This window comes from Meleagris gallopavo, chromosome 1 (assembly GCF_905368555.1).
Source record: "Meleagris gallopavo chromosome 1, MGAL_WU_HG_1.1, whole genome shotgun sequence".
Classification (NCBI taxonomy): Eukaryota; Metazoa; Chordata; class Aves; order Galliformes; family Phasianidae; genus Meleagris; species Meleagris gallopavo.
In genome coordinates, this window is record NC_139404.1 from 126,856,120 (window position 1) to 126,882,360 (window position 26,241).

A 26,241-nucleotide genomic window follows, 5' to 3' on the forward strand; every position below is an offset into this window, starting at 1 on the left:
TTGTGAGGGAATTCTCCACAGCCTTCCACCCCATCTCCTCCAGGAACCTGTATGTATCTACCTACTTGGGTTAAATACACTTCTTACATAGGGGTTCATGAACTGTGCCCTGTTGTTTTTGTTTTGTTTTCTTAAGAATGATAAGGACCCCATTATGACCTTGTGATTTGATTTTGTACATTACCAGGCTAGCTTTTCTCCACGGAGGGAAACCTCTCCACACTCCACCTACAACCAAGGGAGTGTGAGTGCTCTGCAGGGGGCTACTAAGTAGACCATCTCAGTCTCCAGTTAAATATGCAACAAACAAGTGCTCATGTTGCATCAACAGAATGACCTGCCTTTTCCAAATGATTCGCACTCCAGCAATCTGTATTTCTGCTTCCAAAAATTAAGTGGGTTATTGCAGATAGTGCTTGACCAAATGATTTTACTGAATGTCTCCTGCTAATTCTTGAAGACTTACCAAGTATGCAGCTAAACGCTAAGGCTGCACCATTCTCCCTCCCAGCTGCCATAGAATGGCTTGAGTTGGAAGGGACCTCAAGGATCATAAAGATCCTATATCACTCCCCTCCCCCCCCCCGCCACAGGCAGAGCTGCCAGTTGGTATCTCAAGTACTAGATCAGATTGCCCAGGGCTTCTCACAAAATCAAACAATACAATGGACTGTTGAAAACCATGCTGAAAGAAATGGGTGAGTAAGATGGTAAAAATAATGGCAATAACATTCAGGGAATCCGATGATGTGGTTATTGTCCAGGAGGTAAAAATAAATAAATAAATTTAAAAAAATCACAGAAATGGAGAAGCATCCAGTCTAGCCTTGAATACCTCCAGGACCAGAGCAAATACAACCTCTAAGGCAACCTGCTTCAGTACCTCAGCACTCCCTCAGTAACGTCACCAGGTTTCAGCAAATCATCAGGCTAGACTACAAAATTCTCTCTCTCAACTTCAACACAAATCCAGAAGAAATTTAAAAATATATCATTTTACATGCTAAAAATCACCAAACCTCAAAGAGATTTTCTCTTGAAACTCAGACAAGATAAACCAGAAGGATATAATATAGTTGTCTTATACTACTTTGGTTCCAAGGAATAAAAAAAGCATATAACAGAGCTCAGTACAGTGGTCAGTTTTATTATGCAGGAATCCACAAATGAAAATTCATCTTTGCTTTTGTCAGGTACTCTGTTAAACTTAAAATAAAAATAAAAAAGAAGAAGAAATATATGTAAAGTGGTTAGCAGCAACACTGCGCATTTCTTTCATGGGTAATTTATTGTGGAACAGGTGTCGATTTCTCTCTCTGCTATTCAGATCCAAAGGCAAGCCCTAGTCAGGCTGCTGAATTCACAACCTATCCACACTGAAAGTATATTATTAATGCTTCTCCTGACAACGTATCAGCTAACAGAAAAGTTGACTTCCTTCAATAAAAGCTACATCTATAATAGCCTTCTACGAAAAGAATATCACATTTCTCCATGTGTACTTAGTAATACAGAATAAAAGACACCATCATTTCCTCCCTAGAACAGCATCATAGAGTTTTCCAGTTCTCCTGACGCGGATGTCCCTGAAGCCAGCTGCCCCAAGGAGCTCGCTGTACTCAGCTGCTGTTCGCTCCTTTCCTTCTGTCTGCACCAACATGTTCAGCGAATACAGCTGGGTTTCCACAGGTCCGCTTCTGTCTCCACTCAGGAGTGATTCAACCAGCAGCACTCCACCACCTGGTTGAACAAAGAGTGTTACGAAAACCCTGCTGAGTTGTTAGACCAGATCCTATCCTTTTCTTTCCAGAAGCAGCAGCATCTCAGTTAAATCTTGTTTTTCCATCACAGAGGACAAGAAGGGAGCAAAAGCATTGGAGCATGCCACTTCTTGGCTACCCCGCTGCTGAAGCTGTGTGATCCATATAACTAATGGGTGGGAGTCTCCCTTTCTTTTCCCCAAAGCTCACACCTACCAGGTCTGCAAGCCTTATAAACTTCTGCCAGCAGCTGCCCGCATTTTTCATCATCCCAATCATGAAGTATCTTTGATAAAATGTAGAGGTCAGCTTCAGGGATTGAATCTTTAAAAAAATCTCCTGTAAAGCAAAACACGTGTTCCACACAAAACTCCTGAAACAAAGAGGAAGTTCAGCAAGTATCTTTTGTTCTTGTAAGATCTAAGGACTCTGGGCTTGCCAGGTCCATGACCCACATCAGATTTCAACAGACTAACCCATTAAAATGGAGCTACACCATAAATCCATCAGGAGAAAACACACGTTTGCACCTCCTAACACTAGTTACACGGTCATGCCTTTTATTCAGCATCTGGTGTACTGCTTTTACTGCATTCATATTTTTCTATTCACATCTTACTTTCTGATCAGCACTCCTAGTTCTTCACATCAGTATACATATAGCCTTTCCCCTGTTTCTTCATCTTTGCTTTAACATATTTCTTCCCTTCCTCAAAAGCTTCTTTCCTTTCTCAGAACTTTAAGCAATACTAAGTCCTTTCAATAAAGATTTCTGAAGACATTAAATACAAGATGTCCCTAAACACATTTTCATTACAGATTGTACAAAGACTATCTGAGGACTGGATAAGAGGAACATGGGGTAGCTCATCCACATTCAAAGCCTGAAATATGACAGAAGTCTAGCAATCACAACCAGGGAGGGAAAACCCCTTGCTCAGAGCAGATCTGACGTACCATGCATCTGCTAGGAGGCCTGCACAGGAGACAAGGGAATGTTAATAAGCTTGCAACACAGCATGGCAGTTGTTAAAAAGCTGTGACAATACAACCCTGATAGATTTGCTTTTCGGAGTGCTCAAAGATATTTAAGCTCTTCTGCACGCCAACTTTGGCTGCCAATACTTTCACGTTGTCTGGATAAGTGACTAACTCAAGGCAATGTTGTACGAGGGCACTTTTGGTCACCAATCTCCCCATTGAGCAATCAGCCATAGGCAACCTCTGCCCATCACAACCCCGCAGGACTACATCACACTACCACTGCTAGCACCTGCCCACAGAGATGTCTGCACCTACCTTCATGGAAGGCAATTCGTCGCTCCTCCGGGGGAACCAGTCGCTCTTTGGCCACTTGTACAACTTTGGGCAGGTCATAAATTGTGACTGTGCAATTTGGATACAAGAAAACACATTCTTGGGCCAAAGCTCCTCCACCACCTTTGTGGAGAGGAAGGTAGATCAGTGCTGAAACAAAACCACCTTGTTCTGCACACCTTCTGTAAAGCAATGTCAGCAGTGGTGCATCCAGCTCTATGGCACTTGATGGTGTATATTCATCCTCAAGTGCCATAAAAAGAGGAAGGACAGGAGTGGCCACAGGGTCAGCTCCAGCTCTTACAGCCCTTACACAGCACCTCAGCCAGTGGTGGGTCATAAAAGGTGGGAAGTGAAAAACAGAGCTGCTAAATGAGGGATGGAGCAGTAAGGTAGACTAGCAGGTTCCATAAATCTCAGCAGTGCTCCGCAGCAACGGGGGAAGAGAGTGCAGGCAGTCTCAACATAATGGCACTGACTGTAGGGGAAAGAGTCTGGCACTGGAAGAACATATCAAGCAAGGAAATAGAAAGTAGCAAATCTGACATGTAAACAACGAGATGAACCACTATACACACAGATGAGAATCCACAGACAAAAACTTTAGCCTCCTAATACTCACACCAATCTAATATTTTTTAAAAACACATTCAGAATGAGAAAATGCTTCCTCTGTTGCTGACAAGATTGAGATATACCCTTCTTTCCATTGCTTTGCCCATCATATAAAATAGGAGATGCTCTTCTGGTTTTTTTTTTGGTGTTTCTTTTTTTTTTATTATTTCCCCTCCTCGAGCTTGGAAAAATAATTCAGAGGCTTTTTGGAAAAGATCTACTGATGCTCACCTCCCAGGTCATAAATCTGTGTGAAAGGAGAAAGGTCAAATGCAGTAAGTACATCTCTGCCACATATACTCCAGATTGAGTTCTGGCCAGCCAAGAACTTCAGCATTTCTTCTTCTGATCTAGTAACACAGATACAACATACAGAAACGTAACTTAGAAATGTAACTCATGGTATTCTTAGTGACTCTTTATCATAGAATTCTTACTAAGAAATTTAGCTTAAGCATTGATATTTTGTCTGCAACCAATATCTTCCTTTTGCACATAAATCTAGTTTGAGACTTATCGCAGCAAAAAGGAATAGGTATGCACTGATGCACTTGAATTGGGAATTAAATATAGCAAAGTCAATGAGTATATTACTGCTAGTTCTTGGACTTCAGGGAGACCTGAGATTTGTTTTTCATAATAGGAAATTATATATTCCTATTCAAAATATCCAAGTGTTCCAGTAATGGATATTGCTGAGAAGGGAAAACTGCGTGATGTTTTTAATGAATTGAATTCTCACATCACAATATTAAAACTCAGTCATAATTAAAAACAAATTTTGCCTACCACAAGAAATATATTTATATTAATATACTAATACCTGTACATGGCTCTAAAGAGGTCTTCAGATGAAATGCCAAAAGCTCTTTCATATTGATTTCTTCCTTCTCTAAAATAGCAACAACAACAACAACAACAAAAAAGCATATTAGCATGGATTCCTTCTTTACTCCAAACACACACAGGAGCTGAGGTTAGTAGACAGATTATATGTCTCTGTGCCATGGATGTAATGACATCCCTGCCACTCCCAAAAGATGGTGAAATATTTCAACAAGAAAGTCTTGTCCTTCATGGAGCTACATCTGAGGCAGAGGTGCAAAACTGATGTGATGATCACCAATCACCACCTTCATGCATAGCCAGTTTGTTCATTTGTTGCAGACTAGAATAAGTGAGACTCCATGCCCTATACTGAGCTACTCTATTATGCCTTTGCAATAGAATTATCCTTAGGCATTGCTACTCATCATTTATTTTGATGTCTCCAAAAATAAAAGCATCTGCAATGAACAAGTGTTTTCCCAAATACCAAAACACACAGAGGTCCTTTCTAGATCTACTCTAGGGAGGAGATAGGAGGAGAAATGGACAAACATGCAGTAGCAACAGCAGTAGATTTTTTTTATTGTTATTATTTTCTCAGAACCATCCAACATCTTCTGTGTCCCTCCTAGGGATACTGAGAAGAGACACACAAATGTAGCAAAGTAGTCTGCAACACCCACATCCTCCTCCTCACCTCACAGCATCAGTCAGGTAGTGCCAGCACAAGTAGACGGTATTGGAGTAATACATCATAATATGGTACTGAGACTTGGGACTTGACTTCGTAAGGTAGATATTGGAAATTTCTGTGTTTCTGTAGAAGGCTAAGAGGTGAAATAAATATATTTACTAACATGTATGATATCATCTTGCCAAGCCTGTTGTACAGCATGATATATATACATTATCAGAACATATCTGTATATCCCAATAGAGAAACACGTTGCTTCTACACTCAGTTCTTCCAAAGGTAATGTGTAGCACAGTATTTTGGAGTTGGTGAGGGCTGGTGAAACCTGCACTGTCCCATTCAGCGTGGGTAAACACTACCTAACTATGTTTTCTTCAGAATCAAACATCTCAGAAACAGCAAGAGGAACATTTCATAAGGTTCATTATTTATCTACATGATTCTGCTGTCAGAAGTTCCCTGAATTCATGGGGCACTTGCTGTCAGCCTGAAACAGGGCAAGAAAACACAACCACAGCAGGACTCAAACATTTCAAAGTTCATCATCGCTAGCTGCCTGATGAGCACAGCCTTTTCTGATTACATGGACTCAAAGATTCCAGGGCAAGGTGGAATTCATGTCACTTCTCAGTTCAGACCAGAAACCTAACAGGTTCCTTCACACAGTGGTAAAACTTCCAAGGAAAACAAATGTGCTTTTAAGTTGCCTTCACATTTTGTTTTAAAACTTTAAATCATGCCCACATATCAGACTCTTCTGGAGACAAGCTCTGCAGTGATAGTTATCTTGTACAAGGTCATTTAAGGCTCTTGCACAAAGAAGTTTAGAGATAAAGAAAATCCCAGGAGAGAGTTTCTGCATGCCTCCAATCATGCTGACATTTGCTGCTTCTCTTTTAGATGCTCACTTCTTTAAGCTATGGTAACCAGCCTAAGACTAGGTATCACCTTTCCTCACACTTGACCTCAGTTTCAAAATCATTAACTCTAAGAGTTTTCGTTTCTTCTTTCTACCCTTTAAAGGGTGCTAAGAAGATGGAGCCAGGCTCTCTTTTGTGCTGCCCAGTGCCAGGACAAGAGGCAGTGGGAGCACAAACAAGAATACGGGAAGTTCTGAACTCCAGAGAGCACTTCTGTGTTGTGCAGGTGAAAAAGTGCAGGCTGCCCAGAGGCTGTAGAATCTCCTCCTTGGAGATCTTCAATAGCTGCCTGGACATTGATCTGGGCACCCTGCTCTAGGTGGACCTGCTGGAGAGGAGTCGAGCCAGATGAACCCAGAGGTCCCTACCAATCTCAACCATTCTGTGATTCCCCTTTGTCTTCCTTCTTTACCTCCATCTCGTCTCAGCTCTACTGCCAAAAGCTTCAATCCCACACAGGCATCCAGAAGTCTTTCCATCCCTATGATGCTTGTACCCAAGCGTGCAGCAATGACATCTAAAGATAGAGGTTGTCCTGACTCCAGCAGAAGATCAAACACTCCTAACTCACAGGCAGTGAACATAACCTGGAAGTGAGAGGAAGGGGTCAGGTGAAAGCACCAAAGTTAATTGCATTTCCAAAGTTGCTTTGTTGGAGAAAATATACACATAATAAAATATTTTTTTACCTGAAAAAAAATATTATTTCATATACATAAGTCCACCTGAATATTCTCTAAGCATTGATAATGCCATAGATTTCTTACAGTGTGACCTTTTTATGTTTTATTTTTATCTTTACTAGCCAAACCAAACAATTTTTCAGGCTCACAAAGTTTATGCTTAAGGGCCATTCTTTGGTTGTGAGTGTTCTTGATTGTACCTTTGTTTCAGAACATATTTACATGTCTCATTTGTTTGGTTTTTTGTTTTGGGAGGTTTTTTTTTTTTTTTTGTTGTATTGTTGTTTTTGCCTGGAGAACTTAAGAAAAGGTAAGACTGTGAGTTTGCTGGCTTTACGTTTTGTTGGTTTGGTTTCATTCAGAGGAGGGGGTCATTCATTTTTTTTCTTTTTTTTTTTTCCTCCCCTTTCAACTAATTATTGAACATATGCTGTAGGGAAGAGGCGGATATCCCACTCTGTGGACCTTCTGTGGCCCACATACATGACTGATTTATTTTCAGGTACCGAAGTCCATGGCTACAGCAGAGTCTCTAGGGAAGGAAGTTTTTTCTCAACTGAAATGGCAGCCTTGCTCAGGCCAACAGAAATGCACTCTTTTTTCAAAAAGAATGAAAGTGTGTGTATAAGCTTTAGGGAGAAGCCTTCAGACAGACAGACACACACAACTATACATAACAGGAAAAATATCCTTCTCTAGCTGTAAACAGTCAAGTTTGTAAGTAACAGATAACCTATTTCATTGGCCACCTAAAAGCCCCCAAAACATAACATCATCAGCTCATTGGACTACTGATATCTACAGTGATTTGATAACGTCCAAGGAAGCTACTCTTACCCTCAGTAAGAACAGCATGGATTAACCAAAGTTGAGACTGTTTCTCAAAAACATCGTATTGCTTTTAATTTTGAAAGTGCTGAGCAATCTTATTTCTCACCAAGCAGAAAGGTCTCTCATCATCTATTTTTTCCTCTCTTCACTAAGTGTTCTGCACTTCTGGAGCCTTTGGATGCATTTGCAGACCTCTGAAGTGTATTCCTTTTGTTACCATATTGGCTAGATATGCAGCAGAAGACAGTAAGAAAGATAACTAGAGTTGTAAATGAAGAAAAAACCTCCACTGCATTGGAAGACAGGATTTTTCTGCCCACGTGCACGCGCAAAGGCAAACAACATCAGCAAGTGCTAAGGAAATTACAACTATTCATTCTTATCTTGTTCCTTAATCAGATGCTGTCTGGAAAAAATAGCCTTAAAGAAGACCATCCTTTTAAAATCAAAAAGTGACAAAAAATGGAAGTTACCAAAAATTGCCTTCTGCAAAATATAAATCAAAAAAATCATGTGAGAAGGAAGGAAACTCTCACAGAACATATCTGAAAAATCTTGGCATTTGTTGGGTATGAAAAGGGAAAAGGCAGAAATGCAAGGCAGTCTTCTGGCTCTCAAACTCCAAACACACAAAAAAATGAGAAGAAATCCCATGATGTAAGGAGCCTGCTCATATGAGGCAGACAACAAGCTCTCAGCTATAAAGCACTGTGCTTTCAAAGCCTCATCCAGAGACAAGATCTGCTCATCCAATATTCCAAAGGTCAGTGGGATCTCAATAAACATTAGCTATAACCTGAAGAGTCAAACTTCTCAAACTTTCGTCTTCTCAAATTTCCTTCACAGCTAGATGAGGAGACAGGATATTTCCTATGAGACAATTTTCTTTCCAAAGATTTAGATTAAGGAACTAAGGTGAGATCCTTGAGTATTTCTTTCACTTTGCTTTTAAGATTTCTATCCAAGACTGATTTATGGTTCTTACCTTTGAGACTAAAAATCCATTGCTGTATTGGAAGATGATTTGAGGATAGTCAAGGTCTTCTGTGGAGTCCATCTTCCTTTAGTACTGAGGCACAGATTCTCTGCTCCTCTTAATTTAAATAAGCTTCTTTCCACTAGGCACCACACACCAGCTGATCCACTTAATCTCACTGCTTCTGAGAAACACTTTGGTTAACAAACACATAAGCTAAGTTATTTACCTTCAACAGTTTTTTTTAGGCAGCCCCAACTATTTCTTTGCATCTTTCATCATGAAGAACCAGGCTAAGAAGTGGTGCAGATTAAAGCAGTACCATTGATTCAGTGCTCAATTAACATGATGGTACTTCAGAAACAACTGAAAGTTGAACATGTCTGAGGAAAAAAATGAGCTCTGAAGATCTCACTACAGAGCAAATATGAGGAACCTGAACTCAGTATAATGCACCAGTTCATAAACCAAACCCGAGTCTTATCCTAGGCTTCTTCAAAAGCAGTTCTATCCCATCACACTGATGTCTTGATGCTGAGAGACATTCCTTGTGCAGGAAGCCCAATGAAATGGAACCAGAGGACAGAAGATAACTTGGTGGCATGCTTCTTCAAAAGTGAGACTGGGTCATTCTCATGGGTTATGAGTAAAGGAGCATCCACTCAGTTCAGAGTGGTCTGGACATCCTCCTGGCCAAGCCCAGCATCTCTGACCTTCCCAGTTTCATTCATCTATCAATCATCATGAGCTAGAACACACACAGCCTTTACCTTGATCCCACTGAATCAGGGACTTGTTCAGATTAGAATAGCGTGCCTAGGGCATCAAGGCTTAGCCATACAAGTTAAAGAATGGCATAACTACTGCACAGCACACAGGAAGGAACCTGAGAAGTGCTGTGACGAGCACAGGTCCACAGACTGCCATGAAGCACACCCTATCCATAGGCACAGAAACAGCAAGGCCAAGGAGAAGCTACAAGAGCCTGTCTGCTGTCCTGCTTTGTCACAGTGACGAATTTGTTCTGACAGTTGTCATGCAAGCAAAGTCTACAAAAAAAAAAAAAACCAACCAAACAAAAAACCCACTAAACTTACTCCTCATGTTTTCCTTTATTTTGCGGGTGACAATGAGATGACCTCCAAATGACAGATGTGAAATAGATGTCATCTTCATCATCAGCCTCACTGTTCATTACACCAGCTTGTAAATGCTGGTCATCATGCCCTCAGCGTTTTGTAAAAGCAGGCCCTTTCTAGAAAGGAAAGAATCACAGTTTTTATATTACACATTTAATGACCCTTCAGTCAATAATATTAAATCAGAACTTGACTTGGGTGATTTGGCCATGGCAACATGTTACAAAATAATGCTTTTCCAGTTGTAGTTTTTTTTCCATGCTGAAGCTTCAGCAGTAAGGTTAACAGTCAAAAACTGAGCAATACAATGCAGCTCAACACTTTGTGTGCTTTATCTTAGTGCATCTTTAAGAAAGTGCACTTATAGCACTGTCCCAACACAAAATTTTGATGTTCTCCTTTTCCTAGGAATTAGGGTTGTACTTATCTGCTACCGCAGAAGGCCAGTTCAGTGCTTTTCCTTTGATCCTACCTCATTTATAGAAGAAACGGGCCAGTTCAGAGTTTCCTATGCTTTCCTTTTAGCCACTTTGAGGATGCAGCAAAACTTTAATATCTGAAAGTTTCCATTATGTAATCCTTCTGACAATCCTTATTTTCTATTATGTTCCTTTCATTATAGCCAGAAAATACTGTATTTGTTTCAGTCAGTAATAAAACAGTGAAATATGACTAGCTAACTGTAACTAAATCTTGAAGTAGGTTATCAGCCTTTTTCCCTTCTGTACACAACTCAAAAACTATCTATGTTTCCTATATTCTATCAACACAAGGCATACTGCATTAGCAACACACTTCTGCCAAACATAAAAAAAGCTACAGCTCACTTAAACAGTACAAACAGTCAGAGTTCACCATCCTGGACAACACAGCCTGCAAGTGCAGTGCTATAGCCTTGCCTGATGTGTCTGTACAGGTTAGATTCTGCTGGTTTTGTATTGTGAATGCTGCAGATCGAACCATACCTCCCTGCCAGCGACTGTTAAATGCAAGCTGATGGATACAACAAGAGGTGACTTCTCTGAAGGAAAACTAGACAACAGATTCCAATAACACAGCTACACTAGGAAAAAAAAAAAAAAATGAGCATCTTCTCCAGCTATCCCTACACCCAAAAGATATTGACTAATCACAGCTATCATTTAGGTAATGCATATTGTAATTGTGATTCTGCAAAATTCATTCACTTCATCAAATCTAAAACCATTCTCCCCAGTTCCTCAGACCCAATCTAAAGACAGTTCTACAGGAAAAGAAAACACTTAAAACTACAAGAATTGAGATGCTTTAAGTAAATAACAAGATGGTTATGTACATAACTGATAGAGCCTAGTAATGAGCCATAGATCCACTCCACTTAAGGCAAAGTTGTAGGTACAAGAGACTCTGGTTATAAAACAACCACACAGTCGATTAAACCACCTGGAGTTCTTTTTCAATTGACTAAATCCATCTGTCAAGGACACCAGATGCAATCACCTAATGGGATTACTACCAGCAGCGAGATATAGGGGAGGAGGGTTACGGATAACTCACATCAGATTGATCTAGAGCCACATGCAGTGTGTTGCTGTTTCCAAGTAAACTGTTACTGGGGCTTAAAGCTTAAGCTCCTCTTAAGCTAAAAATGCATTCATGAAGATGAACTTGCAGTGGCTTTCTGCCTCTGAAAACCCCATCAAGGTTTTTGTCATAGCACTTAGATCACATTCAGGCTAAAGCTGATACTTTATCTTCAGGTTTCTGTTCTGGTGATACATTTATCCTTGCACTACAGACAAATATGACAAAAACAAAACACCATTTTTGTATATATAATGCTTAAAAGAAATTCTTAATGAATAAAGCGTATTTCAAGTGAAATTAATGTGCCTGCTGGTGAGAAATGACAGCTGACAGTATTTTCATGCATGCAACTTACTTTATGAGCAATAAGTCTCGGGGACACAACACCACCACCAAGCTTCTGTAACACTGCCATGGAAACAACTGTTCTCACTAACATTCAGCCTCTGAACATACTGAGTTTATTATCAGGTGTCTGTTGGCCTGGAAGTTCATTAAGATAATAGCTGGTGCTAACAAGCCAAGACAGTATCATACTTATTCTTTGTCAGAACATCCAGCTTCAATGAAACGTTCACTTTCTTCTTTTTCATTTCTTGTTCTTCTCATGTTTGGCCACCAGTTTCAAAACCAGCTAGTTTTAGTTTTTCCTGTTTACATCACATACAGTACTGGCAGACATTTGTGGCAGGCAGGAAATCCTGTTTACCCAGCTCAGTCTCTCTCTCCTTTCTCAGCAGAAACTCTGACTGAGAGTGTATCTGAAGTCATAAGCAATGTTACTTCCAAACTGAGCTTCAGTGACAAGTCTCCTCATGGCTTGGCATGGGTAAGCACCCCTCTTATCACCTGCTGACACATCTCAAATGCTTGTTACAGCCTTACGCTCTTTGTGATCAACATTCAGGGCAGATAGCAAAAGGGAAAGACACTGACAGCCCTTCCCTTTCCTGGTTAAGGTAGACAGTAGCAGACACTCCTAGTGATTGCTCAGGCATATGTCCATAGTCATGCACAGAATTGCAGGGAAGATCTATCCCTGCAAGATGATAAACACTTGCTCAGGTACTTGCTGCTGGACAGATTGAGACTTCTGGGCTGAAGACTGCCCAGAGTAAGCCCACACTATCAACCCTTTGCTTTCTCCTACAAATAGTTGTTTCAAGGACGGCACTCTTGAGCATCCCACCCAGACCAGATGGAACTCACTTTACAGCTGCCACAGTGCACATGTGACTAGATTAGTTATCAACTGAAGAACATTCCAAACAGCTTTATACTTTCAGAAGTTGTACATACTCCCATGGCAAAACTAATCTACAGATTTATTGTAAGGTAGCAGGAGATGCCGTCGGGGCATATAGCGTATGGAGGAAAATTGGTACAGTGTGCTTTCTGTATTATGATTAGAAAAAAAAAAAAACAAAAAAACACGAACAGCCATGCATTACAGGCCTTCAGTCTTCAGATTAGGTACAACAGAAAAATACTGGTACACTTCCTTTTGATACCAGTAAAATGATACTTACACCTAAGAACATAAGACAGCAATGGGATAGCTTCCGCACACCCCATACTGAAGGAAGAACTGCAACCAGTTTGCAGCCTTGTACACACCCTAGAGACAGCTCTGTGAATTTATTGTGATGCAGCAAAAGAGATTCTGCAATTAACATCCTCGTCAGGCTGGAGAAGGACCAATATATCAATATAATACAACATAAGCTTAATGAAATGACTGTTGCATCCAGATTATAACCAAACCTCAAAGGCAGCATATCAGACATAGGCAATGCATATATTTTCTTTTAATCATAATTAAAAAAAAACATTTAACCTGTATAACAATGCAAGATAACAGCAGTTGTTTTTCCTTACCCATTTATAAATTAAGGCACATACCAAACTACTCAGTTTAATTGCTGCCTTAACTAATACCTGTACCCCTGCTCTTAAACATGAGCCGCTGCAAGTCTCTTACATGATGTGTTCAAAACTGCCCTAAAGCTGACACCTGGTGTGATGTCCAGATTGCACTGATCAGTCATCAACTACACAATCCCATGTTTGCTATGTTGGAAGCCAGTGTTAAAATTACCATTTACTCTTATCATGTGAAAATAGTGTCTTGAAAACTGTTATTTGAGGTGTTTTATTAGCACAACCTAATCACTCATATCCCTTTATTTTATGTCACTGAATAGCCTACTCTACAAAGGAAGACTCAATTAGAAAAAAAATACGGATATAATCCTGGCTATATCCATATAAAAGTGATAACCACTTCTCACTCATCCTGATTACTTCTGGCAATACGACTTGCCCGTTATCAAAATTACCATGGCAAGAAGTAAGCAGATGAAAAGTCTCACAACAAGAGACTGAAGGGCTTGCTTGGAGCATTCTTGTGTATAGGAAGTAGTTGAATAAGCTAGTCTTCCAGCCACGTTTCTGATAAAAATGCTGATATAAATCTCTATTTCCAGTCACTTCGCAAGGGAAATAAATAAGAACACTAACAAATGGAATAATACATATATAACTTTGATGCAACGCAGCAAAAGTAACGCATATCTCACGACAAGTTAATGCAAGGAGTGTGAGTCAGGAAACCACTGGTACATAAATCTCATAGTCCAGTTTCAGGAGTTAAAACGTGCAGACAGATACCTTTGCAGAAATTCTCACAGTTGGATTTCTAGCAGCTAAATGCGTGAGAGTGAAGTCGACAGAGTAGCCTTACATGTTAGTCAGTATCTGTCCAATATTCACCATATCAGTATAAATTCAGTACTTCAGGAGCATTTTGGGATGTCATTGATAATTATTAGTTGTTAACTCTTAATGAATGTTAAAGAAGATGAAGACCAACTAATTTTATCAGCTCCTCAAAGTCAGTCCTGCAAATATAAGCAGTCAGATAAGCTTTAAGAAATCAGCATCACAATATTCTTCCAGAAGAGGGTAAAATATCAGTGATTGTAATATTTAATTTTCTAGAAGCCATTATAAAGCCTGCCGGTATTCCAGATTCTTTCATTTGAAACACAAAGACCTCTAGAATACACTTGGTAGAGATATAATGACATACAATCAATACAGAACAAGTGATTACTATCAAAAAGTGTTCTTCATGTTATCGCACCACCGAGGTTTTTGAAGTATTACAAGCACATACCTCAGCAATAAGAAAAAAATTTTAATAAATGGTACTGGGCAGAGCAGAACATAATTATAGCTGCATTCGTATCAAAAGATTACAGTCTCGACAAGTTTCTCTGCACTTCAAAGACACCATCAATGCTGAATTTGGGAACCAATAACAGAAACATAGTGGCGCCCACTACAGTTCCACAGTACATCCACACTTATCACAGAGTAGAAAAATATCTGAACAGGTTTTAAACTGACTGCCTTGTGGGTGCTGTTGGCTATTTGCAGTATAAAAGCATTCAGCTACAGGCATCACTATCAAGGCCATATAGAGTGAAATAGACTAGAACATGCTGAGTCCTGGGTTACCAACAGATAGAACAGATCAAGTAGACAAAGAAGTTGGTCTATAAAGAAGTACCACAGTACCTTGCCAGTCATTCAGCTGACAAAAAATTATCTTGTAGTCCCAGGTACCATAGGATGGCATTATTATTATTATTATTATTATTTTTTGTCCTGGAGCCCATGTCACTTTGCATCTCACTATGTAACTGAATAACAACAACCAAGCACCACCAACCTGCTCACTGCTATGAATGAAGTTAACGCTAGCCCAGCCAGACCCAGGTTACAAGGAATATTCATTTCAGTGGATTCTGCACTGAAAAGACTTTGGAGAGCTCTGAAGCAAAACATGCATCTGAAACAGTACTGTAAAGTGTTAGAACTAGATGAAATTCTGCAGTGAGCATTTATTGGGTAACTTTAAGCAGTAGTTCTAAGAGGTTGTGATTGGGTCGAGCTGGCTGGCTGAAAGAAGACAAATTCATATTCTCTCTTGACATTTCAAGAAGTAAGCATTTGCAAGTAGCTTCAAAGCATTTTTAGGCTTTTAATCAACTGATACTTCATGTTACTGTACTTTCTGGATGTCATATGAAGACTGTGCTCAATATGGTGTGTCAGGCTAAACAATCAAAGCCTGACAGATGAACATCCCTCCCCTTGCCTCTGTCAGCCCCTAATTATTTTCTCTGACCTCAGACACTGCATTGGACATCGGGGAACTTACAGAATTTAATCACTTCAGGCTGGGATATCAAGTCTACTCTTGGAGCCTTCTTTAGGGTGAAAAAAAGCCAAACCACCTATCCAGCACTGCTTTCTTTTGTATCAAGAAAGCATATCTCTTGGATTTTCCTAATATGAACACTTTTTGATGACTGCCACTGCCTTAAGTGCTTTCACATTTGGCAATAACACAGTGCATTAACAGTCTGAAGACCTCCTGAAAGTAGCATTACAAACTAGCATTTCCCCAATTACACATATTAATCGCCAAGACCCTGACGTAAATCCCAGTGGAAATACTAAACTAGTAAGAACTCTAACCCTGAGCTCAAAGACATTGGTACTGACAGCCTTTGGGGAACCTCTTACAGAACTGTAGGTGGAATCACAGTTGTTTGTTTTTTTTTCCCTTCCCTCAAATATGATGTTACCATGGATAGCATGTCAGTTATTTGATAGCAGGCTAAAGAGAATCACAGAAATTTACAAACAGGCATTCCATCAAAACTTGCAATCAACATTATAGTGGGTTTCAGCCAAACTGTTACAAAATATAAGTTTATCTTCAAGTAGATAGATTTCTAACACTTTAGCAAAGACTGTAGAAAATTAACTCATCAACAAAAGCAGCTGCTCAGAATTCAGGAGACCGGTGGTATTGGGAGTCTTGAGATGACTAGATAAATCAGTCTGTGGATTCAAGGAGAGAAACAAAGAGGCACTGCCCACATCAATGTAGGAAAAACTGCACCCCAAAAGCACACATCCTGCTGAATTAACAGTGGATGCAGCTGTACATCACAGGACTGGCAAGACAAGCAGCTAAGCCTCATTATTCAAATGTTTGTTTGTTTTTAAACAAAATGATTTCCATATAACAATTCTGCAGATATTAACATACTGACACATGAAAACAGCAACTTCAGTTCACTGGAAACAGTTTTCTCTTTAATTTTACCATAAAAAGGCAAAATAAATTCTTTCACTGTAATGTTATAGCTTTTCATATTCCTGAGCTCCATTTTAGAAGCAAATGTATTCTTAAATGCATTTAACAAGAGACACTGCAGCCTTACTTTCCAACACCACAAGTAAAAATAATTTAGCAAGAAGGCCCCTTTTTCAAAAGACAATGGCTAGCTCTGTACGTACCTGAAAAAATGCTTCAAGTGGCTCTACACCACCCAAAGTAATTAAAAGCTAAGTATGTCAACAAGGCAACAACACAACTTTTCAACCTTTTTACCACTGATTTTTACTTCCTACACCAGTGTGCCTTTCTTACATGGAAGTATTACTACACAAAGGGCATTACATACCAGAATAATTTGGGCAACAAAGCCTGGCACTATACAGATGTATGAAGGAATCACAGCAGTTTAAAAGATTTCCTGCATATCTTAATAGTCAGTTTTAAGAATCATATGAAAGTCTTGTTATCTGTCTCAATCAGGAAAAATTCTACTTTGTTAAACATGATTTCATTAAGTACACCAGAAAGCCTTTTAGATAAATTTGTAGGTCAAAGCTAGTAACAACTTGAGTTCCTGTAACTGGCACATACATAAGAGAGGAAAAAGTAAATCAGCTGAAATTACAACTTAGAAAACTGAAAATCGAGGAAACAGGTTGGCTTTTAGCACGGTAGGAATTCAAATACGAGCAGTACAACTACATTGTGGTAGAATCCTAGAAAGAGACAACAAAGCACAACAGAACTTCAAAAAAAAAAAAAACAGGCATCTATTTTAGGGACTAGATGCAAGTTATGCATTTGTTGAATCAGAAGTGTTTTCTTATAGCAGTCACACCAGCGAGGTCTCATTTACAACTTTCTGGCCCTTGTGTCCAACCACGGCCTTTTCAAACAGTCAGGGCCTCCACTACCCACTCCAAGTACTCCTCTGCTTACTCAGTGATCTCCTCCGGTACCTTCGTTTCCTGCTTGAGCTTCTGCGACTACGACTTTTTTCTCTTCTGTCTCGTTTACGTTCACTACTGTGAGTTCTTCTATAATGTGAACGTCTGGGGCTTACACTTCTTCGACGAGGACTATGACTTCGTCGAGGACTGTAGCTTCTGCTAGAGTGTCTATAATACCTCCTTTCCCTCCTCCTTCTTTCATCCTGGTAACTTGCATCTCTTCTGTGCCTGCTTCTCTCTCGCTTACCCTTACTCTCATCAGTGTTTATGCTGCTACACGAACGGCTCTTTCTTCTCCTTGGCTCTGTGCTATGTTTGCTTTGCTCACAGCGCGAGTCCTTCCTGCAGGTATTCTGCTTCTGGCTATTGGCAGGAACACATGACAGTGTTGAACTTCTTTTCTCTGAACACCTCTCTGAGTCTGTGGTATGAAGTTTCTGACCTTCTTTGACGTCAACTCTGTCATGAATATTGCCATTCAAATACTTGCATTGAGCATTTACATTCTCAGGAGATGGTAGTTCTCTTTGAGAGACTGATGCCAGTTTGTCTGTAACAGCCTGTCCTGAGGTAGAAGTGATGCAGCTGGATGACACAGTGTGTGGAACATCACTAGCAGTTTTCACAGTGCCAGACTGAGATGCTTCCGTTTCTTCTCTGCTTTGGTGAACTGCATCCATTTTCTTGCTAAGAAGATTGTTCAGTAGTTTCTCTCTCAGTTCTTTTTCTTTTCTTTGCAACCCCAGTGCTCTTTCTTTTTCTTCTTCCACACGTCTGAGCTCAGCCTCCTGAAGCTTTCGTTTCTCCTCTAGTTGCTGAAGACGGATCTTTTCTTCATTTTGTTCTTGTTCCAAAAGCTTTACTGTCTGAAAGACAATCAAAGGGAAAGTAACAGTAAAGAAAATACTTGTCGATCTGTTCATGCTTCCAAGTCACATCGTAACACATAAGTAGCAAACTGGTAAGAAAATAAAATGTCTTATGAACAGACATTGTAGGTCTTAAAAGGATTACTTCCTCTGCTACAGGAGCGAAAAATAAAATAAATAAATAAATAAATAAGGAATGCTGTAACATGCAGTTGTTGCAAGGTGAAATATCAATATAACATTGACAAGATTTTTGTGGATTCAGTTTCAGCAGTTTCACAATGCAAAGAAAAGCTTCATCTTTATGCATCCTTATTACGAGAAATGTAACACACAAGCAAGAGCAACATGTGCAATTTGAAATATTTGATAATTCTCAAGCTCAACACTTGAAGGTTTCAGACAAATTTAAAACTTAATTTCTCCTGCAGTTTTGTGACCTATGATTCATAAACTACTTTACAATAGGTCTATTAAAAAAAAAAAAAAAAAAGCAATCATGTAGAAACTGATTCCCACATTGTCTATCACTTCAGTAACACATGACACTAAAGAGAGATTCAAACTTTCTTTTTTAATTCCGCCCCAAACGGCTTGGTGCAGTCCTCAATATTATAGTCAGAAAATAAAACTCCTTTTTATCAGTCTACTTGATTGCCACAAAGCCCACAAGAAATACTCCTCTTTTCTCCCAGCATACAATTGATCATTTAGCCCTGTATGAGCTCTAATTCAAAAAACACTACTGAGATAGACCAGCACCAAAGAACATAAGTGTGCTTTGCCACACTGCTTTTCATTGCTGCAAAAAAAAAATTTCAAGTGTATTACATAATACCTTAACAAAACTTTATCCAAACTTTAATCAAACGCTAGTGAAAAAATAAAACCATCACCATTAGAGACAGAATCTAACATTCAAAACTTTAATCGACAGTACTTGCTCCTGAATATAAATCATTCTACATGCTTTTTAAACATCAAATAATGAAACCCCTTTCTCTGAAACTGGAAATAGTTAGTGAACTGCTGAAGGCTACAATGGAAAGAGTACCAAAACTCAAATTAGAAATGAGGAGTCATATCTTAGTGTCTGTTTAATTAACGTTATCATGTTTACATTCTTTTCCTAGCCTTGAGAAGACTGCCAATTGGTTTTGGAAGGACTACAGATTCAAGTTCACTTTTTCATTTACCTTTATGCACACATTTTACCAAGAGTTCATTGAAATTTTTTGAATTTTTGAACTAAACAACAGGTTTAGTACACTCCTTGAGAAGCAGCAGCCCCCACTCCCACCTACGTCAGTTGTTCTGCCGGGTTTCTCATTAGCTTTTGCAATAAATAATAGTTACCTTTGCCCTGCTTAGCAGTTCTGCTATTAGCCTAATGGACTGAAGATTTCTCTGTGCCAACAGGAGCTTCCTTTCTTCTAACTTTATCTTCTCTTGAAGTTTCTTCTGTTCTTCAGCTTGAAGTTTCTCAAGCTGCTTTTTGTTTCGTCGAACTTCACGATCTTTCTGCTTCTGTTCTCTCTTGCGCAATTTTTCTTCTCTTTTTCTCTCTCTCTCATATTCTTCAAGTTCTCTCTGCTTCCTAAAACAAGATTACATTTTTACCTTGTCTAGGACAGGTGCAATTTTAGACTCTGGCTGTATATAAAAATATATTTTGTACTCTGAATTAATTCTTTTTCTTAATATACATTTGTTGATCACTGAATAACTGAACAGTGTAAAAAACACTGTTTAGTAAAAAACAGTGCATTTTTTAGCCCTTACATCATCAGCTTATCAATATTTTAAAATACGCTAATATTCAAACATAAAACACGGTTGTAAGAGATTAAAAAAAAAAAAACAATTCTATAGAGACAATAATGATACATTACTGGGCAGCTGGGCATCAATCATCACAGCAAGATGAAAATTTCCAAACCAATTAATGTGTGCGTGGGTTGGTACTTTTTATTGCAGACACTAAGGAAAAACAGTAGCTTATGCTAAAGGTTTCTGAGGTCAGACTTATAATGCCATTATTTTAAAGAAACTGACTGTTTTGCAGGTTTAATATGTTGAACCGAACATAAGTATATATGACAATCTAAATAACTTACTGAGTGAATTAACAGTTCTGCTTCAATAAGGTGGTTTACATCACACTTCTAGAAACGTTAAATATCTAAAAATTAAGCAGTGAGAAACGATACCCATCAAAACAAATGGGCATCAAAAAATCTGCATTAACATTTATATTCTGAATAACTGTCATGTGACATCTGGATTTATACCCATTTTCTTAAAATATCACTGTACAATATGCTTTCATCTCATTCTTTTCTAGAAAAATACCAATGCTACAAACAAACAAGTTTCACAATATTTGTTACTTTACTAGTAGAAGAAATGTTTCAAGACCTTAGAATTAAATATTGCAGAAAAAAAGTTCAAACTATTCTTCCTCATCTCTAGGTCCTGTGATCCCTGAACCTTACTACCCTGAAAGGACTACAATACTCTCACTCATTTTTAAGTGCTTTGCTTCAGCTGCAGGAGTAAGTAAACCTTGTAAGTACTTAGTTGTTTTCTATTCATGCAAACAGGAATGAGTAACTGCAGTTTAGCCATACTTTACTGTTAAGGATATAACAGAGCCATAAGCAATAACTACCTTTCTTCCTCTCTTTGTTTTTCCTCAGCTTCCTTCTCCCGGCGTTTCTGTTCTTCTCTCTGCTTTTCAAGCTCTTGAAGCTTCTGCCTTTCAAGCTGACGCTTCTTAATTGATGCATCACTGAGGTGTTTTGTTGAGTCAAAAGAAACCTTTACAGAATATAAGTTAAAACAGATGTAAGTAAACAGACCAAAAAAAAAAAAAAGAAGAAAAAAAAGAAAAAAAAAGCCCCAACAACCAAATTCTGACTAAGAACAAAAGACAGTGTAAGTACAGTCAGAAACAAAGAGTTTTTCAAAACAAACGAGCACCAGAGAACCATAAGATGATGACTGGGAAACATCTCTTAATGTCACTTCCTACATGCTAGAACAACGGGGTACCAATTTACACTTTTCTGTGTTTTGACAGCCAGCTGTAAACTGCATGAGGTTCAGGCCCTGGCTGTCCAATGTTTTCCAGAATAGCAAATTCAGATTTCAACTCATGTATGCCACAGCTCTAAGCAGAAATGGGCCTTAACAGAGGCTTCTCTTTCTGTGCAACCCTGCGATCCTTAAGTTCATCTGGAGAAAATAAACAGTCCTAAAACATTTAGCATCTGGTTTAAGCAAGTGCCTGCTCACCTACCCTAGCCCAAAGTTTCCCAAATTGAGATATATTAGGCTGTTTCTTATAGCTATAGGTTTAACACAGGAAAACAACAACACAATGATGCTGCATACAACTGAACAGTGAGACCTGGGGAAATGCTCATCTTCTAGGATGCACGGACACAGCGTGGCCATGTCCAGCTGCACTCAAGAACACACATCACATTCGTGGTGTCAAGTCCCATGTGCAATACCACAACCTGGGCTAGTGGGCAGCATCTCTGTCCACAGCAGAGCATTTGGAAATAGATGATCCTCAAGGTCGCTTCCAACCCAAACCACTGCGTTGATTTTATAACTCCGCAATTCCACCCACGTACAATCAGGGATCTGTAGCACAGCTTGCTGTATTGTGGAAGATATGAACCATGGAACACAGAAGAAGGAATACATACCGTGCAGTTTAAATTGTTCAAACAACATAAAAACAATGTTTCAATAAAAGTCCTGTAGAAACAGAGCTGGACAGTCTTCTGACCTTGTATGAAAGTGATCTGTCTTGACAGCACAGACACAGCCTTCTCTCTCTGCTATCAATTCCAGGGCAGCTGCCAGGAAGGCATGCATACTCTTGCACAGAGAAACTAAATTTGGGAACCTCAATCCACTGCACACAAGTGACAGTTTGAATTTCACATCCCCTTGAGAATGGGAGGGTATAGGTACAACAGTGTCTATGCTTCAGCTGAGCAACTTTGTTAACAAGATAATAACTGCCTAAATTAAAACTTAATAAATATTTGCATGCTCCCAAATTACATAAACGAGTTTGAGCTTTTTCCTGAAATCTGCTTGCTCATTTGATGAATGAAAATCAAACATACTGAAATAAATAAGCAATTCAGCCAATATATAAATACTCCGAACATATTACAACCTTTCCTTAGGCCATACTTGCACAGATATAATGTGAAGAGACTGACATGCTCTAGATAATCTCCTGCCAATAATTTTACTTCTAAGACAATGAGGTCACAGAGAAAAAGATCTGGAGAACTTGGTATGTAAATATTATGAATTCAATACACTGGATTCACAGAGAATTTGTGGAATAGGCTAACATATTGTTTCAGTGTTTGAATGGCCTTTCTGTTCATGAAGTATGCTAATCACAATTAACTCTGTATTCCATGGGCCACAGAAGCCACGCAGCATTACTTCACAATTCTTACACTTGACAGACAGACCTCCTTATCAACACAGGTATAAAGGCTGTCACTCTTCCCAGGATTTCTAATTGTTAGTGCATACAGAAGAAAATGTACTTTTAAGTCAGCCTTAGCAAGTCTGAATTTGCTACAAATTATTTTTTAAATTAAATCACAAGATTTGCAAATATATATTACTTTATAAAATTCATCTAACAAGTAATGTTCACAATATTTGGTAGTTGCTTAGCTGTTTTCGTATCAGTAAATGTTTTGTTTAGGGGAAAAAAAAAAAAAAAAAGGAGAGCAAAGCCTCATCCTGCTTTGTTTACAGTCTAACAGCATGTTTATTCCATCACTTCCCTTTTAGAACTGCATTAGGACTGGTTCCCCAAACCGTACAGTAATGCCAGCTGTTCTCACCACTACAGTAAACAACTGTAGGCTTTAAGCACTGTGGAATTAACATTTATCTGTGCCAACATCTTCTCACCTTTATATTGCAAGCCACAGCCTTGCCATCATCGCCTTTAAACATCAGCTTCATCCCTCGCAGGGCATTCATGGCTTTAATGAAACCTGCATACTCCCGATACTGAACATAAGCTTCAAAATTTAAATGGCCTCCGAAGCTGAACGTGTGAAAATTTCTGCCAGTCATTTCTTCTCTGTAAGGGTCCAGCATGGGTATGTCCACATTACGTATTTCTCCAAATTTCTGGAAAACTTTCGTAAGGACTTCTTCACTTGGCTTTTCTGAGCCAGAGTCCTTTGCTGCAAACCACTTACAAGGTAAGCCTTCTAGATGAATGGTATCCGGCCTTTCCCCTGGCAAAGTTTCATTCATATCTTTTGCATCACGGAAAAACGAATCCCAGTCATGCCTGGTAGGAAAGTCAATCTTGTATTCTGCGGCACGAACTTTTAAAATGTCAGAGAAGCCACTCAGCTTGATTGTTTTGCCATCGAGGCACGCAAGGAAAGACTTGACTAAACTTTTGTTTTCAACTTCTCCTTCGAACCGGATGAAATCCATCGTGCTTTTGGAAATCCGCAGAGTGGAAAACTGATGGGTTTGCACCATCCCTTTCAGTCTTTCCATCACTTCCCAGTTCGAAATGGACTTTCCGGGTTGTTTCAGCTGAGGAAGTGCCACACTGATGGTCATTTTTGTAATGGGTTTAAGGTATAACCCACAGGGTGCACAGAGCTCTACAGCTTCTGATGTATCATGAACTATCGTTGCAGCAGCCATAACACAGAAAAAGCACAGGATGAGAAAAAATAAATAAAATAAAGATGCAAGTTTAAAGTTGCAGGCCCACAGTAGTCAAATAAAACAGCCCTTATCCATAAACAATCCAATTCTTTGGACATTTAACCATTCCCAACCAACGTCTCCTAACACAAGAGTCAATTACCGAGTTAAAACCGAGCGGTACAAACATCTTAAATTACTTTACAACCACCAGAACCTACAAATAATTAAAACTCAGCAAGGCCTCAGAAGAAAAGGAGCCGACGGCAATCTCGGGGCACACACGAAGCCGGCGTGCGGCGGCGGCTCGGAAAGCGGCTCGGTTACCCCCGCTGCAGGGAGGAAGGAACGGGAGCGACGTCAGCCCGCTCCGAACAACAAACGCACCCCAGCGGGGAGCGCTGCGAAGGCTGCCCCGTTCGCCAGCAGGAAGGCTCCTCGCGAGCTGCCTGCAACGACACAAAAACACCCCTTTATATAAAGGCCCGCAGCCCCGCCACCGGCCCTCGGCAGCCTCACCACTACGAACCACGACGGCGTCCCCGACGCCGGCGACACCCCGACCAGACGCCGGCGGAGGCGCGGCTCCCCGCCCCCTCCCCGCTTCACCCGTAGTCGCCGGGCCAGGCCGGGTGCCGGGTGGGCCCCGCAGGAAACGGCCGCCAACCCCGCGTGCGCCGCCGCCACCGCGCGCAGCCGCCGCAACTTCCGCTTCCTGGCCGGGCGCGATGACGGCCTCCGCGGCGGCGGAGTGAGACAGAGCGGGCGGTGGCGCATGCGCAGCGGGCGGCGGCCGGTGGCAGTGGAAGGCGGTGGGTGCCGTCAAGTGTTGTGTTCGCTATATCTGCGTTCTCCCTCGGAGCATAGAGTTATAGAATCGTTTGAGTTGGAAGGGACCTTTAAAGATCAAATCGTTCAGTTACCCTGCAATGCACAGGGACACCTACAGCTAGATTAGGGTGTTTACAGCCCTGTCCAGCCACCGAATCACAGCATTGTAGGGGTTAGAAGGGACCTCTAGAGATACCAAATCCAACACCCAGCTTGGAAGGCATCTGGGTAGGTCTTGAATATCTCCAGAGGAGACTCCATAGCTTCTCTGGGCAGCCTGTTCCATCACCCTCACAGTAAAGTTCTTATGTTTGTATGATACCACCTCTGTTCCAGTTTCTGCCCCTTGCCCCCACGTTATATTGCTGCATGCCACCAAAAAGACTCCACCTCCATTGACTTGATTCCTGCACTTCAGATAGTTATAAACAGTCTCCATCAGAAGAGGGGTGGCCAGCAGGGACAGGGAGGTGATTGTCCCCCTCTACATCTGCTCTTAGAAGGCCACATGTGGAGTACTGTGTCCAGGTCTGGAGCCCCCAATACAAGGAAGACAGGGAGCTATTGGAGAGGGTCCAGAGGAGAGCCACAATCAGGCAGCTGGATCACCTCCCCTGTGAAGACAGGCGGAGGGAGCTGGGCTTGTTCAGCCTAGAGAAAAGAAGGCTGCGGGGTGACCTCATTGCAGCCTTTCAGTACCTAAAGGGAGCCTACAAACAGGAGGGGAATGAACTCTTTGAAAGGGTAGATAACAGCAGGACAAGGGGAAATGGTTTTAAGTTGAGGGAGGGGAGATTTAGGTTAGATGTCAGGGGGAAGTTCTTTACAGAGAGAGTGGTGAGGGGTTGGAACAGGCTGCCCAGAGAGGTTGTGGATGCCCCATCCCTAGAGGTGTTCAAGGCCAGATTGGATGGAGCCCTGGGCAGCCTGGTCTAGTATTAAATGGGGAGGTTGGTGGCCCTGCCTGTGGCAGAGGGGTTGGAGCTTGATGATCCTGGAGATCCCTTCAAACCCTGACCATTCTGTGATTCTGTAAATAGTGATGAGATACCCTCAGAACCTTCTCCAGAGTGAAACGCCACAGGTCTCTCAGCCTTTTCTCATATGGGAGATGCTCCAGGCCCTTAATAATCTTTGTCGCCCTCTCACTTTGTCGTGACTCTCACTAATAGCTCCCTGTCTTTCTTGAACTGAGGAGCCCACAACTGAACACAGCACTCCAGATGTGGCCTCACCAGGGCAGAGTAAAGGGTAAGGATCACCTCCCTCTACCTGCTAGTTGCACTCTTTTTTAATTCACCCCAGGATGCCATTGGCCTTCTTGGCCACAAG

At 40.5% G+C, this 26,241-nt stretch overlaps 2 protein-coding genes across 8 annotated transcripts; both read right to left on the reverse strand.

The window, feature by feature from the left end:
• Nucleotides 1-1,127: 1,127 nt before the first annotated feature.
• On the reverse strand, nt 1,128-14,360 carry ASMT (acetylserotonin O-methyltransferase). Of its 4 annotated transcripts, none has more exons than XM_085213071.1 (9): nt 9,722-14,360; nt 8,634-8,805; nt 6,547-6,721; nt 5,218-5,347; nt 4,516-4,584; nt 3,924-4,042; nt 3,060-3,200; nt 1,977-2,099; nt 1,128-1,740 (listed from the first exon to the last, which is right to left on the reverse strand). In XM_085213071.1, exons 2-9 carry the CDS (start codon nt 8,703-8,705, stop codon nt 1,529-1,531), a joined length of 1,041 nt encoding a protein of 346 aa, XP_085069197.1. In that variant the 5' UTR covers nt 8,706-8,805; nt 9,722-14,360; the 3' UTR covers nt 1,128-1,528. The 4 variants fall into 4 exon arrangements, with proteins under 4 accessions (XP_085069197.1, XP_031413424.2, XP_085069204.1 ...); XM_031557564.2 differs by having other exon boundaries at nt 8,634-8,818; XM_085213078.1 differs by having other exon boundaries at nt 7,755-14,360.
• A 148-nt stretch (nt 14,361-14,508) lies between these two features.
• On the reverse strand, nt 14,509-24,819 carry AKAP17A (A-kinase anchoring protein 17A). Of its 4 annotated transcripts, none has more exons than XM_085213048.1 (5): nt 24,688-24,819; nt 23,314-24,527; nt 21,020-21,168; nt 19,705-19,945; nt 14,509-18,345 (listed from the first exon to the last, which is right to left on the reverse strand). In XM_085213048.1, the coding sequence occupies exons 2-5, from the start codon at nt 24,073-24,075 to the stop codon at nt 17,440-17,442; spliced, it is 2,058 nt and encodes a 685-aa protein (XP_085069174.1). In that variant the 5' UTR covers nt 24,076-24,527; nt 24,688-24,819; the 3' UTR covers nt 14,509-17,439. The 4 variants fall into 4 exon arrangements, with proteins under 4 accessions (XP_085069174.1, XP_085069166.1, XP_010725548.2 ...); XM_085213040.1 differs by having other exon boundaries at nt 24,608-24,785; XM_010727246.4 differs by having other exon boundaries at nt 23,314-24,056; nt 24,300-24,784.
• Between the last annotated feature and the right edge of the window lie 1,422 nt (nt 24,820-26,241).

Coding starts and splice junctions, on each gene's coding strand:
- ASMT (XM_085213071.1), bottom strand. CDS start 8,705: ATGGACTCCACAGAAGACCTTGACTATCCTCAAATCATCTTCCAATAC. Junction 3,201..3,923: donor ACAGATTTATGACCTGGGAG/GTGAGCATCAGT, acceptor CTCTCCACAAAG/GTGGTGGAGGAGCTTTGGCC. Junction 1,741..1,976: donor TTATAAGGCTTGCAGACCTG/GTAGGTGTGAGC, acceptor TTGTTCAACCAG/GTGGTGGAGTGCTGCTGGTT.
- AKAP17A (XM_085213048.1), bottom strand. CDS start 24,075: ATGGCTGCTGCAACGATAGTTCATGATACATCAGAAGCTGTAGAGCTC. Junction 21,169..23,313: donor CTGTGGCTTGCAATATAAAG/GTGAGAAGATGT, acceptor TATTCTGTAAAG/GTTTCTTTTGACTCAACAAA. Junction 18,346..19,704: donor AACTGCTAAGCAGGGCAAAG/GTAACTATTATT, acceptor ATTGTCTTTCAG/ACAGTAAAGCTTTTGGAACA.